At 44.7% G+C, this 16,269-nt stretch overlaps 1 protein-coding gene across 7 annotated transcripts in view; it reads left to right on the top strand.

Annotated features, from left to right (window-relative positions):
- Window positions 1–77: 77 nt before the first annotated feature.
- The window catches only part of TTC13 (tetratricopeptide repeat domain 13), a 78,321-nt gene continuing 62,129 nt past the window's right edge, over window positions 78–16,269 (top strand). For 6 of the 7 annotated variants that reach the window (XM_027046881.2, XM_027046880.2, XM_053207022.1 and 3 more), the window contains exon 1: window positions 78–348. In XM_027046881.2, coding sequence (XP_026902682.1) covers window positions 78–348 — 271 coding nt within the window. The remainder of the gene's footprint in view (window positions 349–16,269) is intronic. The other variant, XM_053207023.1, reaches the window with a different exon arrangement.

Below are 16,269 nucleotides of genomic sequence, written 5' to 3'. Positions count from 1 at the left end.
CCACCTGCCCGCCGCGGGTTAAGGCTGGGAGGCCGCAGCGTGCGGCGAGGGCCGCCGCACATGCGCCTTGAGGAAAGATGGCACCTGCCGGCTGCTGCTGTTGCTGCTACTGCTGCTGGGGCGGCGCTGTGGCCGCCGCGGACGCCGCCCGGCGCGTCCTGGTGCTGCTGTTGCTGGGGGTCCTGTCCGTCGGGCCGCGCCCGGGTGCGCTGGCCACTGAGCACTACTCGCCGCTGTCCCTGCTCAAGCAGGAGCTGCAGCATCGGCAGCAGCAGGAGGCCCAGGCAGGCGGCGGCTGCAGCCCGCAGTCCGGGGACTGGGGAGACCAGTACTCGGTCGAGTGCGGCGGTGAGTGGGCGGCGGGCGGGCGTCCGGGTCGCCCGGGGCCGCGGGGACGGCGGGGCCGTGGGGACGGCGGGCTCCCGGGGGCCGATGTTCGGGCGGCCCGGGCCTCGCCGCCGCCGGCCGCGGTGCGGCGTGTGCTCCTGGGGGAGCCGGCTCGGCGAGGTGTCATCCTGGGGCCGCTTCCCGCCGCTCGCACCCACGCCGCTGCGCGCCCTTCTCTGGTAGCTGCCGTGGGGAGGGTGGTGAATAGAGAAAAGAGCTGACAGCATGTTCCTGGGGACCAGGGCGGTCTCTTCGGAGTTGCAGCAATTGTCGAAAGGGTGGAGGAGGAGATGGCAAGTGGCCTGGGGCAGCCCCGGTTCCCGCTCTGTGCCCCACGGTTGCCGGGGGAGCGAGGGAGGGGAAAACGGAAGGATGGAGGAGGACCGGGCCCAGTGGGGGGCCCGCGCCCGGAGTGGGGGTCGTCTGGCCCTTCTTAGGCCTGGAAATCAGGTTCTCTGACCTGGGTTTGATGTCTTGTATTAAACATTATCTCTCCAAATTCGATCCCTGGAAGAAAGAAGGGAAGACCAGAGTAAGCCTATTTTTTCTGCTCGATGACATCTTGCTTCCAGTTATTTAAGATTGACCTGTGACCTGTCCGGTATCTCCCAGTGAGTAAGAGGGCCCCGCAGGCCTTCAGCCTGTGTAAGTCAGAGCCGGGCTTATTGGAACTAGGCCATCTCATTGATTAAGTTGGGCGCTTTTGCCCTCAATTTAGTAAGTCATGGCAGATGCCTTAGGGGCAAATACATGCTTGTGGTTTTTTGTTTTGACATTTCCATCGGATCTTTTCACCCTTCAGTCCCCTCCCCTTCCTTTCCTTTTCCTCTTCCCCCTAATTCCCTCAAGGCTTGCTTTTGAAACCTCTAGGTCTACCTAATTCACTAGAAGCTGGCTGGTGGCTTTTACAGCCTGGACAGCTGTGTTCTTGAACATTGTGCAACTGGGAAGACAATAAGCATTTTTTAGTTGAGAGATGTCAAGATTAGCACACTCTGATTTCCTTTTAGCACAATCTGACTCCCTTGAGGAAGTCTCACTCATTGACTTTGTTTTGTAGTGGGCCTTGGCTAGCTAGTAACAGCATAAAAAACTCGGCGGGCATTGTATAGTGGGAAAAGAATGGCTTTTTACCTCTGTGGCTTCCTGTGACTCTGAACAAGTTAATTGCTTGTCTTGGCAAGCGAAATTGCCGCCTCTGTAAATTGAAGACACTGTTACCTAATTACCGGGTTTCATTTTCTTCACAAGAGTGCTGCGGGGAAAGTGAGAAATAGCCAACATAATACGGAGTGCTTGCCGTATGCCAGGTGCTGTCGTAAGAGTAGGTTGGTTAGCCTATTTTCTTAAGTCTTTTGAAACACCCGTCACTACCTCATTGAATGGTAGCTCCTTTTCCTCAGATGAGGAAACTGCGACACGGTGAAATCATCACTTTCCTGTGGGCCCACCGCTGTAAAGGGACGGGGCCAGGTGGTCAGGCTCCAGACAAAGCTTTGTCTTAGACACTAAGTCATTATAGGTAGGAGAACACATCTGTAGTGAGTGCTAGCATATAGGACGTGTTATGTAAATCTTCATTTCCCCTTCCCTTGTATGGTCATGTGATGCTCACTGGCTCAAGGAGACACAGATTCTAGGCAGTAGAAGTTAGACATTGATTTATATTATGAAATTGATTGATAGTATTGATCTAGGTGGCTCATTTCACTCCATGGCTTATGCTAGTCTTTGGAGTCCTTATTTGGGCCAACTCTGACGTGTATTATGCTTTTCCCCGAGGTAATATAAGTTTTCATGAACCGGGCGTTCGGAGGAGTTTTCCTGTCCATTGTGGAAACCATTATCCAGAGTTCTTTGCGTCAAAGGATGAACGCAATCTTAATGAGGCTTTAAGCATAATTTGTCAAATGTTTCAGTTTTTCATTTATCTCCCCCCATGTAGTTTCTTAGTACTTGGTTTCTTAGTTCGGCATTCCACAAGTGCTGTTGGAAATGTGTGGCATGAGTCTTGGAGCCAGCCTCCCCTGGGGTGACGTGAATGTCCCGCAGTTGCTGACAGGCGCCGAAGTCACTTGGCTGCTGCTGCTGTTCCCAGTTAATAATTCCCAAAGGCAACTGCTTATGCTACTTGCCACTCCAGCTGTGGGACGTGACAGGAGCCATCTCTGTCATGGTAGAGACTCCCCAAATGTCTCTCATTTCTCCCTCTTCATTTTGGACGAGTAGGTAGAAGCTGGACCCTGTGAAACTGCCACATTCCCTCACTGTCCTAAGAAGAACAGATGTAGGAACAAATTCAGGATTTACAACTAATCATATCGTAGCCCAGAGGTTCTGAATCCAGAACCCCCTTCTGATCAACAGAAGGGTCTAGATAAGTGCCAGGATCCAGAACGAATCAGTTGTTGAGAGCCTCACCATCCATTCATCACGTCGTCATCACTTGCTGGCCTTTCCAGCCACGAGCCTGTCCGTGTCAAGCCAGTCCGTATGCAGAGGACAGACACAGAAGCACCGCCACTTTTCAGAAGCCTTCCCACAGCTTTCAGATTCAAATGGCTGAACTGACACCTGCTTGGGTCTAAATCTGCACACCTTCCAATGGGCTGTATGGGTATTCTCATAAGACCGAACCCCCAGTGATTACAGGGCCAAAGACAATATGTGTCTTCCTATGGTGGGAGCCATAGGTGTGAACAGCGCACTGGCAATGGCTGATTGTGCTGTGTGGACCACCATCAAATGGAATCCAGTGCCCTGGGATCAGCCTCGAGCTCAGTGGGCTGAACCCCATCGAGGTCCAGCTGCACAGATAAGCATGGATGACTGGGGCACCAGCGGTGTCATCCTGACTTTGCTGTTCCCAGGCCCCCTTCAACTTTCTCCCCGGCACGTTTTTGTATTTTATTTGAAAAACATGTATAGCCACAAATGTCAGGTCATCTGTTTTCCTATGGGAAAAATAATCTTTTTTTAAAAAGTGAATGCTGTAATGTACATATTTTTCAAATAAAAATCAATTTCCCGGGGCACCTGGGTGGCTCAGTCGGTTAAGCATCTGACTTTGGCTCATGTCATGATCTCATGGTTCATGAGTTTGAGCCCCGAGTCGAACTTAGCACTGACAGTGCAGAGCCTGCTTCAGATTCTGTCTCTGTCCCTTACCCCCCCACCCCACAGTATCTCTCTCTCTTTCTCTCAAAAATAAATAAACATTAAAAAAAAAATCATTTTCCCTTCCTTGCTACCTTTGCCCTGTTTGTAGTTTGGAATTGCAGGAAGAAATAAGGAACAGAAGGTTTTCCCCCAATTTTTCCCCCTGGTTTTATGTGTATACGCCCTGTATGTTATTTAATCCTCGACACTGCAGCAGGTACTGTTTTTGTCCCCATTTTACCTAAGGTGAAACTGAGGCAAAGAGAAGTTGGGGAAGGTCCCACAGAGGAGTTCAGAGCCAGGGTTTGAACCTGGCCTCCCGACCTTTTGTGCATTATTTCCTTAGTAATATCTGCTGATCCGTATACTTTCTTATTACTGATCAAGTCCCACTGTCTTCACGTTTGTTGAAAGTTACATTCTTAAGTAACTTCTAGAATTTTTTTGTTTACGTACATGGAAGGATGCTTCACTGCACCGAATATTTTGGACAGTAGAGCTAGGATGGCTCTGTTCTTTTGCGGGAAAGCTATCTGTGTGCCTCCCACTTGCTCAGTGTTTTGGATCCTTGGGGATACAGTAGCAGTGGCTGGCTTCCCCCAAGTGGAGCCTGTGCCAGTGCAGGAAGAGACCAGTGTTCAGTAGGCCCGCTGCTAAGTGCCCTGAAGAAGGAAGAGGGCTTTGCTGCCTTGAGGGGGGCCAGGGAAGGCCTCTGATAAGGTGGCATCGACAGGGACCAGAGCAGAGCGAGCTTGGGAGAGGTCTTACCCCTTAACTTGGCACCGTAATGTTACAGATCAGGCAAGTTAAGGGCTAGATAAGCTGTAACCTGTCCCTTAAGAATTCATCTGTGTCCCCTCTGCTCTTCCTGAGAAAGCCACCTTGCATCTTTCTTCAAAGGCGGCGTTCGTCCCGTATGAAATACATCTTCGTGTGTCCTTTATGGACCAGGATGTATTGTAATAGTTCGAACCTGTGCACCTCTAGTCACTGCTATTTTAAAAAAAAATTTTTTTTAACGTTTATTTATTTTTGAGACAGAGACAGAGCATGAACGGGGGAGGGTCAGAGAGAGAGGGAGACACAGAATCTGAAACAGGCTCCAGGCTCTGAGCCATCAGCACAGAACCTGACGCGGGGCTTGAACTCACGAACCGCGAGATCATGACCTGAGCCAAAGTTGGACGCTTAACCGACTGAGCCACCCAGGCGCCCCTCTAGTCACTGTTTTGAAAACGCTTTCATTTTCCTTCTTTGAAAATGTAGTATTTATAACAACAGTGATTTCGGATTTTTTTTTTTTTTTCCCTTTTTCCTGCCTTCTTGAGACTTTTGTCTGCTCCTAAGTTAGGCAGTCCTTGTACCTGATGTCTTTCTGGAAACTTTGAAATGGCCACCTTCATCTATCCAGCAGCATTAGTTCTATGCTTAATGTCTCAATGAAGTTCGACGGTTAATTTACAACCTGAAGTAATTTTCCTTAGTTTATTGAGATTAATAATCCAAGATTTGAGTTTATTTCCCCACGGTTCTGTGTGAAGCAAAGGGAATTAGTGTCTGATTCGGGGGTTGTTAACTGTCACAAAAATAAGGAAGTAACTACGAACCTGATTGTGTTTTTGACAGTAAGACCTAAAGATTGTCTATATCTTTCTAACTAAAGGAGGCAGTTATTTAAAATACATGAAATCAGTCTTCTTGCTCACAGCACTTAAATCATTGCTATGCCTTAACGGTGGCAGGGAATCAGTAGAGGGAAACTTTTATAATGAGTGCTATTTCCTTTTTTTGTTCTGGCTATGAGGAAGTTAAGAACCACGTTTTAAGCCCAGTCATGGTAACTGTGGTAACCCTTACTGTTAGTAGATTTGCTTGATCCCTTTTTTACCCTTGGCCCTGATTCTCTGTGCATGTTATCACATACAGTTTTGTGGCAAATCTCTTCTAGTCTTTTTTTTTAAGGTCTACAGAAGTAAATTTGCCAGTATAAGATAACTCGCTTATTTTGAGTCACAGAGACGGAGGCATAGAGTGAGAAAGAGATTTCTGTATCGTCTCCCCTGGCCCTGGCCACTGGGGCATCGCCTGGAGACTGCTTTTGCCTCTTTTGCATCTTTCAGAAAGTCTTCTGGTTTAAGAGTTGCTTTTTATAGCATGAGCCCTATGAGGATGATAGCTGTGCTATTTGCAGACTTGTGAAGCTTTCTCAAATAGATCTATTGTTCTTAAAAATTACATTTACCTTTTGAACGGTCTGTACCCCAGTAGACCAGTGTTCTGCTTTGGACCATGAGGGGTCGTCGCTCTCTGGATGAGGGCAAAGGATAATGGGGCCTGGGTTTTAGAACCTACCCTGCATGAAACATGCCTACAGGAGTGGCAGAGCACTTTGGGTGTACGGACTTTTCAAGAAGTTCTACAGCGCGTAGACACGGCCTGGCGTCACTTCACTCCCTAAACACTTGGCCGACTGACCGGCCTCTGAAGCTTCCCCTTTTCACAATATGGTGTTTCAAAGAGGCCATTTTATCTTTTTGTTCGGGCCTGTTATCTTGCAGATAGAATAAAGACAAAATTCATTGAAGTAGCAGAATTTGAATACTTCTCACTTCGGGGTTAATGCTTTCTGACATTTTCATTCTCTTATCTTTTTTATTTTTACCTTTTATCGAAACATGACGTCTATGTAGAAAAACGGATCACAGCTGTTTTCACAAACTGAACCATCTGCGTAACCGGAGGGGGTCCCCAGTACACAACTGATATCTGTGTTTAAGCTTCGCTAATGAAGTCTCCTCCCCCCCCCCCCCCGTTCCCCCAGTTTGGTTTGGAGATGATTTGGTATGGCTTTATGTCTGATTCAGGAACCAGCACGGTGAGATTTGCTCTGACTCGGGTGCCGGCGTCCTTTACGTAGACACTCAGAAATCCTGGGTCAGACGGTCCGCCTCTTCGACACGAAAGGCCAGTTGAGTTTGCTCGCCGTGGAGTGTTCAAAGTGACCCTGTTCCCTTTTCACTAATGGTTTCACAGCATTGCTTTCCCAGTGGAGTTGATGGTATTTGACATCACGTATAGGTTCATGGACAGAGTCTTCAGCTCTTAAAAGTATGTGCCACCTTGAGCACCTGATGCGTGTGTAATCCATGTTATGACCCCAGGCTAAGTGAATAGCCTTTGTGGCTACAGCGCCTCCTGCCCCCCCCCCCCCCACCTGGTTCTGCTCTTGGGTCAGTGCTACATGATTTACTTCCTTCCCTCTTTTTCCATTTTGTGCAGCTGACCAGCTCCTTTTTTTTTTTTTTTTTTTTAAGGTTTTATACGTTCTTTACACCTGTTAATACTTTTGTTAGGGTTAATACAGCTTTGATCAGATTATGGTCATGCTTTGTTATAAAACTGCGAAAGATGGCTTTTGCAGATCTTTGTTCTGGTGGATTAATTATACGTTGGCTTTATAATCTCGTTCCCAGTGGGCAGCCTCTATTTGCAAGTTGTTTTATGATAACTTACACATCTTAGGTACTGATGAATGCGATTTTGTTAGAATAAAAGAAGCATATGAATTCCGAGGAGAACTCTTCCTATTACTTTTCCTGTTATCACATTCTAAAAGAAATGTATACCATTTGGGACCATCAACCAAGGTGATGTGCAACGTCCTCAACAGTGGTTGTCTTACAAGTGCAGAAATTGATCAAAGCAACAGACAGTATAACTGATGCTGCGTATCAGCCCCTTGGCCTTCAGGTCGCGCATCCAGCCACAGTAATTATTTCTGCTCTTCCCAGGCCACCCTACACCTAGGACTAGAATTGCCAGTAAGTATCTGGTGTCTGACTCCCACGTTCCAGCCCATCGGTGGGAAAGGCCCCGTCATCCTGGTTTCCGGGTGAACTTGGCCCACTGTTCTAACTAGGGCGCGGTGGTCAAGTGGTAAGTGCAGCCCAGCAGCTGTTGAATCCCTTATAAAACGTCTTCCTTCAGGGATCGGCTCTGAGCGTGCTGCTTGCAAACTTTCAGGCCCTTTCACCTGCCGACATGACTGTATGACAAATACGTGGTACTTCCAATGCCCCCCCCACCCCCCGCTGCCCCCCAGTCTCCTCTCCTCCCTAGGAGGTAATTTGATTGAGGAAGATGCAATCAGCAGAGAACTTCTGTGCTTCCCACCATCACAGCTGCAGCGTGCCTGCAGCCCTAGGATAGCTTCTGCCTTTGGTCCTGGCGCTGTGCGGAGCTGTGGGAGCCTCTGCGGAGTGGGGCACGCTCCCTGTGCGGGAGCGCTCATTCCCTCTTGTCTTCCGTCAGCATACAGATGGCTGTGAGAGCTCCCATCTGGGAAACACAAGAAACCAAGACAGGACTATCTGCCCCTCCATCCACCTCTTGTCTGTCTCTCTCTCTCCGCTTCCTTTACAGCAGAATTCCTCAGAGGAGATGCTTCTGTGCACTGTCTCCCCATCTCCCATCCTTTGCCGAAGCTACTGCAGTTGGCCCCTCGTGTCTTTACCGAAACCGCTCTTCTTAAAATCAGTGGTCTGTGGGGTTTGGGAGGACAGGAAGGAAGCCTGAGGGCATTGCTAGGACCCAGCAGGGGCAGAATGAGTGGTGACAAGCGGACCGTGCACCTCTGTTGATGCGGTGTCCCGGAGCACAGATGCGGGCGATTTCTTCGTCTTGTGACTTAAACACGCGCGTTAACACTGACCTCGTTTCCCCACGTGTGTGATCCGCCTAAGGTGTGTCCTCCCTGCCTCAGAGGAGGGAGGACCAGTGGACAGAGTGTTGCGAGGGCATTTCGAAAGCTGTCAAGTTCTGCGAAGACCAAAATAATCTTAAGAAGGAAGAAGAAATTAACAGAAAAAAATGGTAATTTCCGAGATATGTATATAGTGGACCCTTAGGGGGTTAGGGGCACCAACCAATTCCCCCCTGCCTCCCACACCATCAAAAGTCCATGTGCCACTTCCGACTCCCCCAAAACTTAACTGCTAATAGCCTACTGTTGACCGGAAGCCTTACTAATAACAAGCAGTCGAGGAACACATATTTTGTATATGTATTACATTCTGTATTCTTAGACTAAAATAAGCTAGAGAGAAGGAACCGTGGTTACGAAAATCATGAAGAGAAAATACGTTTACAGCAATATCTATGTTTATTTTAAAAAACCTGCATGTAAGTGAACCCACGCAGTTCAAACCCGTGTGGTTCAAGGGCCGGCCCTACCAACCTGTGACAACCATTTCCTGTGAACTGTGGGCATCACGTCTCTTCCTCGTAATAGGCCTGTGAGGGTATGTGGGGGTAGTCGTTCCTGTTCTACAAATGAGGAAACTGAGGCTAAGAGATACAGAAGGACTTGCGCCAAGTCAACCACTTAGGCATCTGAGCCGGGTCAGTCCGGCTCCACAGCCCACACTCTGAACGACTCTCCGACTTTGCCTCCACACTAATTACTCTTCCTGTGACTTCAGATTGAATCAAATTTCACTATCAGAGCTGGTTCTTCGAAAGTACTGGTGAAGTTTAGACAGTTACCTCGCAAGGCTGGTCAAGAAAAATGAGAAGAAACAAATACTTGACTTCAGGAATAAGGGAGTATAATGAAGAATGAAAATCATTATAATAACTCTGTGTGTAGTTTTATGGCAAGGCTGCAGAACAATTCAAAAAAAGTAATTCTTTCTGTTTTTCTTTCCATGTTTTAGAGAGAGGGTACGTACGCGAGCAGGGGAGAGGGGCAGAGGAGAAAGAGAGAATCTTAAGTCAGCTCCGTACTCAGGACGGAGTCTGATGTGGGGCTCGATCCCATGACCCTGGCTGGGATCATGACCTGAGTGAAAATCGAGTTAGGCGCTCAGCCGACTGAGCCACCCAGGCGGCCCTCAAAGAAATGACTCTAGACAGTTCTTTCGAAAAAGGTCATTGATTTGCAGGTGAGCAAATGCAAACGTCCATTAGGAATGAGGGGCTGTGTGGACAGTGGTAGAGGCCATTAGAACGAAGAGACAAATGTGAAGAAATTCCCGCTAATAAGGTTAACAATACGAAGCAATAAATAAATGTCCAGGAAGATGATCTGGAAGAAAAAGATGAGATTCTGCGATGTGTTTTGAGAATATTTTTTAAGTAATTAATTTTTTAAAATGTTTACTTTTGAGGGAGAGAGAGCTCGTGGGGGAGGGGTAGAGAGAGAGGGTGGGTGACACAGAATCCGAAGCAGGCTGCAAGCCCTGAGCTGTCAGCACAGAGCCCGATGCGGGGCTTGAACTCACCAACTATGAGATAATGACCTGAACCGAAGTCAGGCACTTAATTGACTGAGCCACCCAGGCGCCCCGTGTAGCAATTATCTTTAAATTTTACTTGCATTATCTGAGCAAGGAGGAAAACAGAGGCTTTTCCTAGTTGTATGAAAACCTATTCCATCTAAATATAGATTGTTGTTATTGTTAGACAATTCAAGCCATATCAAACAAAACAGTTTTAGATCAAAGAAGAAATTTAACCTGTTCCCAGAGAAGTCTAGGTACAACTGTAATAAGCTGTTTTTCTCTTACAGACCTCAAATCAGCGAAAAACATGGATGACAGAACTTAATATAGTGGCAAGTATGGGTAGAAAACTATAGCACAGTTATAAAAATCCCAAGTAAAATACTAATAAGTTGAAACCAGAAATTAAAGTAATGATGTGCCTTGACCAATTAGAATTTATCTTAGAAGTGCAAAGGTGGTTCAACTTAAAAAAAAAAAAAATTGAATTAATCACCTTAGTAAGTCATGGAGAAAAATCATATGATTAAAGAAATTCCAAAAGCACTTGATAAAGTTCAGCCAGCTTTCCTGATTTAAAAATTTTTGGTAAAATAAAGAGTAAGAAGGGACACCTGGGTGGCTCAGTCGGTTAAACGCATGATCTCACGGTTTGTGAGTTCAAGCCCTGCATCAGGCTCTGTGCTGACAGCTCAGAGCCTGGAGCCTGTTTCAGATTCTGTGACTCCCTCTCTCTCTGTCCCTCCCCTGCTCATGCTCTCTCTCTCTCTCTCTCTCTCAATCTCTGAAAAGTAAACATTAAAAAAAAATTTTTTTTTAAAGAATTGCTAAAACTGTAGATTAACGAGCAGAGGAGTACTTTACAAAATTTAATCTATTCAAGTGTTTTATTGGCCTGTGTGAAATTTTACAATTTTTCTATAGAATTTATACATTCAAATTTGTTGTGATTGAAAAGGAAATTGGTGGATGGCCATTGATTACGTGTTTGTTGCACATCTACCTTGTTCTATTCATTGCTCAGTGGTCCACAAAACCAGAAATGACCCCTGTCCTTGTATACGAATACTACAGTTCAGGGAGGGAAACCAACAGTAAGCGAAATCACACAGAAATGTGAAATCACGGCAGCTTAAAGACCCTACGAACTAGAGCAGAGTCAGGGGAAGCGGCTTGCTCGGGGAGTTTCCTGCGGACGTGAACAACAGCATCACTGAATTCCTAGCAGCTCTTTTAATGCTTCCATTTATTCAGTGGGTAATTGCATCCTCTACATGTAATGATATCAGGGTCTTTTTAGTATTTATACTCATTTAGCGTCTCATTGAACTAGAGAAAACCTCCAAAAAACTGTTCAGTACTAGTACTCCTGCTTATTCCTGACATTAATACTTCATTTACTGACCCAGAATTTCACCTTTTGATAAGACTTTTAACATGAGCATCCAGTGGGAAGATGCTCTATATGGCTATGGGTTAACGTGGATGCATTTTACCATATGAAGGAAGGATTCTCCTATTTGGTTTTTTTTCTTTTTTATTTATTAAAAAAAATTTTTTTTAGTGCTTATTTATTTTTGAGGGAGACAGAATCCAAAGCAGGCTCCAGGCTCTGAGCTGTCAGCACAGAGCCTGAGGTGGGGCCCAAACTCACCAACCATGAGATCATGACCTGAGCCAAAGTTGGACACCAAACTGACTGAGCCACTCAGGTCCCCCTATGGTTTTACCAATTCCAATAAAAATTCCAAGAGGGACATTTTGGTTTTGGATCCTTAATGACAAGTTTATTTGAAGGAAGAATGTTGATCCAAATAGCCAAGAAACTTTTGGGAAAAAAAATTGATGAGGCTTTCCTTTATGTTAAAATGTGTGCATTTATTTTAAGGATACATTGTGAAACTATTGAAGTCAATAGGCAGATCATTAGAAGGAGTTAGTCTAGAAACAACAAAATACAGGTTTATCGTAGAGCACTGAAATCTTAAAGATATTAAATTAAAAATGATATATAATCGGGGCGCCTGAGTGGCTCAGTCGGTTAAGCGTCCTACTTCAGCTCAGGTCACGATCTCGAGGTCCGTGAGTCCGAGCCCCGCGTCGGGCTCTGGGCTGATGGCTCAGAGCCTGGAGCCTGCTTCCAATTCTGCGTCTCCCTCTCTCTCTGCCCCTCTCCCGTTCATGCTCTGTCTCTCTCTGTCTCAAAAATAAATAAACGTTAAAAAAAATTTTTAAAAATGATATATAACCTCACTAAGTTTAAATTTAAATAGTTTGCAGAAGAAAGTTCAATCAAATGGGGAAGTGTTTATATTATATTGTTACGTTAAAAGGGCAGGTTACAAAACAGTGTATCTCCTCACAACCTAATGGTAACAATAGCAAATATCCTCTGTCTCCTTTGTGCCAGAAACTGTACCAAATACTTTACTTATATCTCCTTGTTTATTTTTTTAAAGTTTATTTACTGATTTTGAGAGAGAGAGAGGGAAAGAGAGAATCCAGGCAGGCTCTGTGCTGTCAGCAAAGAGCCTGACATGGGGCTGGATCCCATGAACCGGGAGATCCTGACATGAGCCGAAATCAACAGATGAACACTTAACTCACTGAGCCACCCAGGTGCCCCTATAATCTTGTTTAAATCAACCACTCCTGTGAAGTAGATACCATCAGCGACCCTGTTTTACAAATGAAGAAACCGAAGATTGATGAGGCCGCTAGATCAGTGACCAAGAGCTAGTAAGTAGTTGCAGAGAACAGGAATTCAAACCCAGTCTGTCTGATTTCAAGAATTGTCCCTCTTAATTACAGTAATTAACGCCAAGGTTTTCACAGTGGATCTCAATGTATGGTAGTATTCTAAATGACTTTTTTTTTTTTTTTTATGTTTTGTGATTTTTTTCTATTTTCTAGAATGAACATGAAGTCCTACTGTAATATTTTAAACATCAGTGCCCGTATAGATTGAATAGTCATCTGTGAGAGCTATTTTAGTTGGGTATAACTTATCTCAAAGCTTCCTTTAAGACCCCGGTGACTGTAATGTATTGTAAAGGTGATGTTCAAAATCGTTCTGAGAGAACTGGAAAATAGACATTCGCTTCTATACCTTAGGCCGGAATAGATAAAATGACTTAACGTTTATTTATTTTTTTGGGACAGAGAGAGACAGAGCATGAACGGGGGAGGGGCAGAGAGAGAGGGAGACACAGAATCGGAAACAGGCTCCAGGCTCCGAGCCATCAGCCCAGAGCCTGACGCGGGGATCGAACTCACGGACCGCGAAATCGTGACCTGGCTGAAGTTGGACGCTTAACCGACTGCGCCACCCAGGCGCCCCTAAAATGACTTAAAAATTAGCAGAGGAAACACATGATTTACAAAAGAAGAGATACAAATGGGCAGTAAACCAAAAGTTTGGTCTCACTAGTGCTATTTTCAGATTAGGAAGAGATGAAAAGAACAGAATACTCTGAGCAGAGTGAAATAGACCATCTTCTACACTGTTGGGTGGGAATGAAATTATTATTACATCCTGGGAGGGAAATGGGGCAGCGTATGTGAAAGGTCTTAAAGTTATTTACACCCTTTGCCTCAGCAATTGTATTGGTTAGAATTTAATTGCCAGATTGGGTGAATTTAAAAAATATAGGTCAAGCATACTTGTAAAATACTATTTATCAGAAGGGGGGAAGGACAGCCTAATTGCCCACAGATGGTTAGGTTTCACAGAAGGGAATGAGTGCATCCACTTACAATTATACCGATGCATGTTTATCGAAACCTAAGTGAATCCCACCAAGTGGAGGCATTGTTAGAATAGAATGAGGCCACGTATATGCAATGCTTACTGCAGTGCTTCGCATATGGCAAGGCCTCAAATGTTAGCTTTAAGAAGAAATAGGTTATAAATTAATGTTATTTCCAACTACCTACTGACAACCATTACTGCCTCCTCACTCATGTGAGACTAAAGCCTTTCTCTTGGCTCCAAGACTCCCCAGTCTGACCACTCACGTTCCAACCTTCCATCTTTTATTTTCCAACACCAGCTCCCTCTAGCCAGGGTCGCCTGCTTACTGCTCCTTCGCGTTTTCTCACCTTTATACTTCTGTGTATACCACTCATCCCACCCAGAATACCCATTCTCTCTGTTCCCCAGTCTGAACCCACCCATCCTCTTATTATTTACTTATTTTTTACATTTATATCCAAGTCAGTTAGCACATAGTGCAATAATGATGCAGGAATGGAATCCAGTGATCTACCCCCTACGTATAACACCCAGTGCTCATCCCAGCACGTGTCCTCCTAATGCCCCTTGCCCATTTAGCCCATCCCTCCATCCACCTCCCCTCCAGCAACCCTCAGTGCTCTGTATTTAAGAGTCTCTTCTGTTTTGTCCCCCTCCCTGTTTTTATATTATTTTTGCTTCCCTTCCCTTATGTTCATCTGTTTTGTATCTTAAATTCTACATATGAGTGAGTCATATGATATTTGTCTTTCTCTGACTAATTTCACTTAGCATAACACACTCCATCAACAATGTTGCAAATGGCAAGATTTCATTCTTTTTGATTGCTGAGTAATATTCCATTGTATGTATATACCACTTCTTCTTTATCCATTCATCTGTCAATGGGCATTTGGGCTCTTTCCTTCCTTTGACTATTGTCAACAGCACTGCTATGAACATTGGGGTGCATGTGCCCCATCAAAACAGCATACCTGTATCCTTTGGATAAATACCTAGCACTGCAATTGCTGGGCCATAAGATAATTCTATTTTTAATTTTTTGAGGAAACTCCATACTGTTTTCCAGGCTGGCTGCACCAGCTTGCATTCCCAACAGCAGTGCAAAAGGATTCCTTTTTCTCTGCATCCTCACCAACATCTGTTGTTGCCTGAGTTGTTAATTTTAGATATTCTGACAAGTGTGAGGTAGAATCTCACTGTGGCTTTGATTTATATTTGCCTGATGATGAGTGATGTTGAGCATTTTTTCATGCATCTGTTAGCCATCTGGATGTCTTTGGAGAAGTGTCGATTCATGTCTTTTGCCCATTTCTTCACTGGATGATTTGTTTTTTTGGTGTTGAGTTTGATAAGTTCTTTATAGATTTAGGATACTAACCCTTTATCAGGTATGTAATTTGCAAATATCTTTTCCCATTCCATCAGTTGCCTTTTAGTTTTGCTGATTGTTTCCTTTGCTGTGCAGAAGCTTTTTATCTTGATGAGGTCACGATAGTTCATTTTTGCTTTTGTTTCCCTTGCCTCCAGAGACATGTTGAGTAAGAAGTTGCTGTGGCCAAGGTCAAAGAGGTTGTTGCCTGCTTTCTCCTCTAGGATTTTGACGGCTTCCTGTCTTATGCTTAGGTTTTTCATCCATTTTGAGTTTATTTTTGTGTAGGGTGTAAGAAAGTGGTCCAGGTTCATTCTTCTGCATGTCGCTGTCCAGTTTTCCCAACAGCATTCGCTGAAGAGAATGTCTTTATTCCATTGGATATTATTTCCTGCTTTGTCAAAGATTAACTGGCCTTACGTTTGTGGGTCAATTTCTGGGTTCTCTATTCTGTTCCATTGATCTAAGTGTCTGTTTTTGTGCCAGTACCATACTGTCTTGATGATTACAACTTTGTAATACATCTTGAAGTCCAGAATTGTGATGCCTCCAGCTTTGGTTTTCTTTTTCAGGATTGCTTTTGTTATTTGATGTCTTTTCTGGTTCCATACAAATTTTGGGATTGTTTGTACTAGCTCTGTGAAGAATGCTGCTGTTATTTTGATAGGGATTGCATTGAATATGTAGATTGCTTTGGGTAGTATCGACATTTTAGCAATATTTTTTCCTCCAATCCATGAGCATGGAATATTTTTCCATTTTTTGGTGCCTTCTTCAGTTTCTTTTATAAGCTTTTTATAGTTTTCAGTGTATAGATTTTTCACCTCTTAGGCTTATTCCTAGGTATTTAATGGGTTTTGGTGCAATTGTAAATGCGATTGATACCTTGATTTCTCCTTTTGTTGCCTCATTATTGGTGTATAGAAATGCAGCCAATTTCTGTGCATTGATTTCATATCCTGCGACTTTGCTGAATTCATGCATCTGTTCTGGTCGTTTTTTCGTGGAATCTTTTGGATTTTCCATGGAGTATCATGTTGTCTGTGAAGAGTGAAAGTTTGATTTCCTCCTTGCTGATTTAGATGCCTTTTATTTCTTTGTGTTGTCTGATTGTTGAGGCTAGAACTTCCAATACTGTGTTGAATAACAGTGGTGAGAGTGGGCATCCCTGTCGTGTTCTTGACCTTAGGGGAAAAACGCTCAGTTTTTCCCCATTGAGGATGATATTAGCAGAACCCACCCATGCATTTAAACTCTGCTTGGGCCTTGTGAAATTTAACCTTCTAGCTTCAGAAATCACTGACCATCCAGGGCTT

This window comes from Acinonyx jubatus, chromosome D2 (genome assembly GCF_027475565.1).
Source record: "Acinonyx jubatus isolate Ajub_Pintada_27869175 chromosome D2, VMU_Ajub_asm_v1.0, whole genome shotgun sequence".
Classification (NCBI taxonomy): Eukaryota; Metazoa; Chordata; class Mammalia; order Carnivora; family Felidae; genus Acinonyx; species Acinonyx jubatus.
The sequence above is the reverse complement of the archived record's forward strand: the minus strand, read 5'-3'. Positions and strand labels throughout refer to the sequence as shown.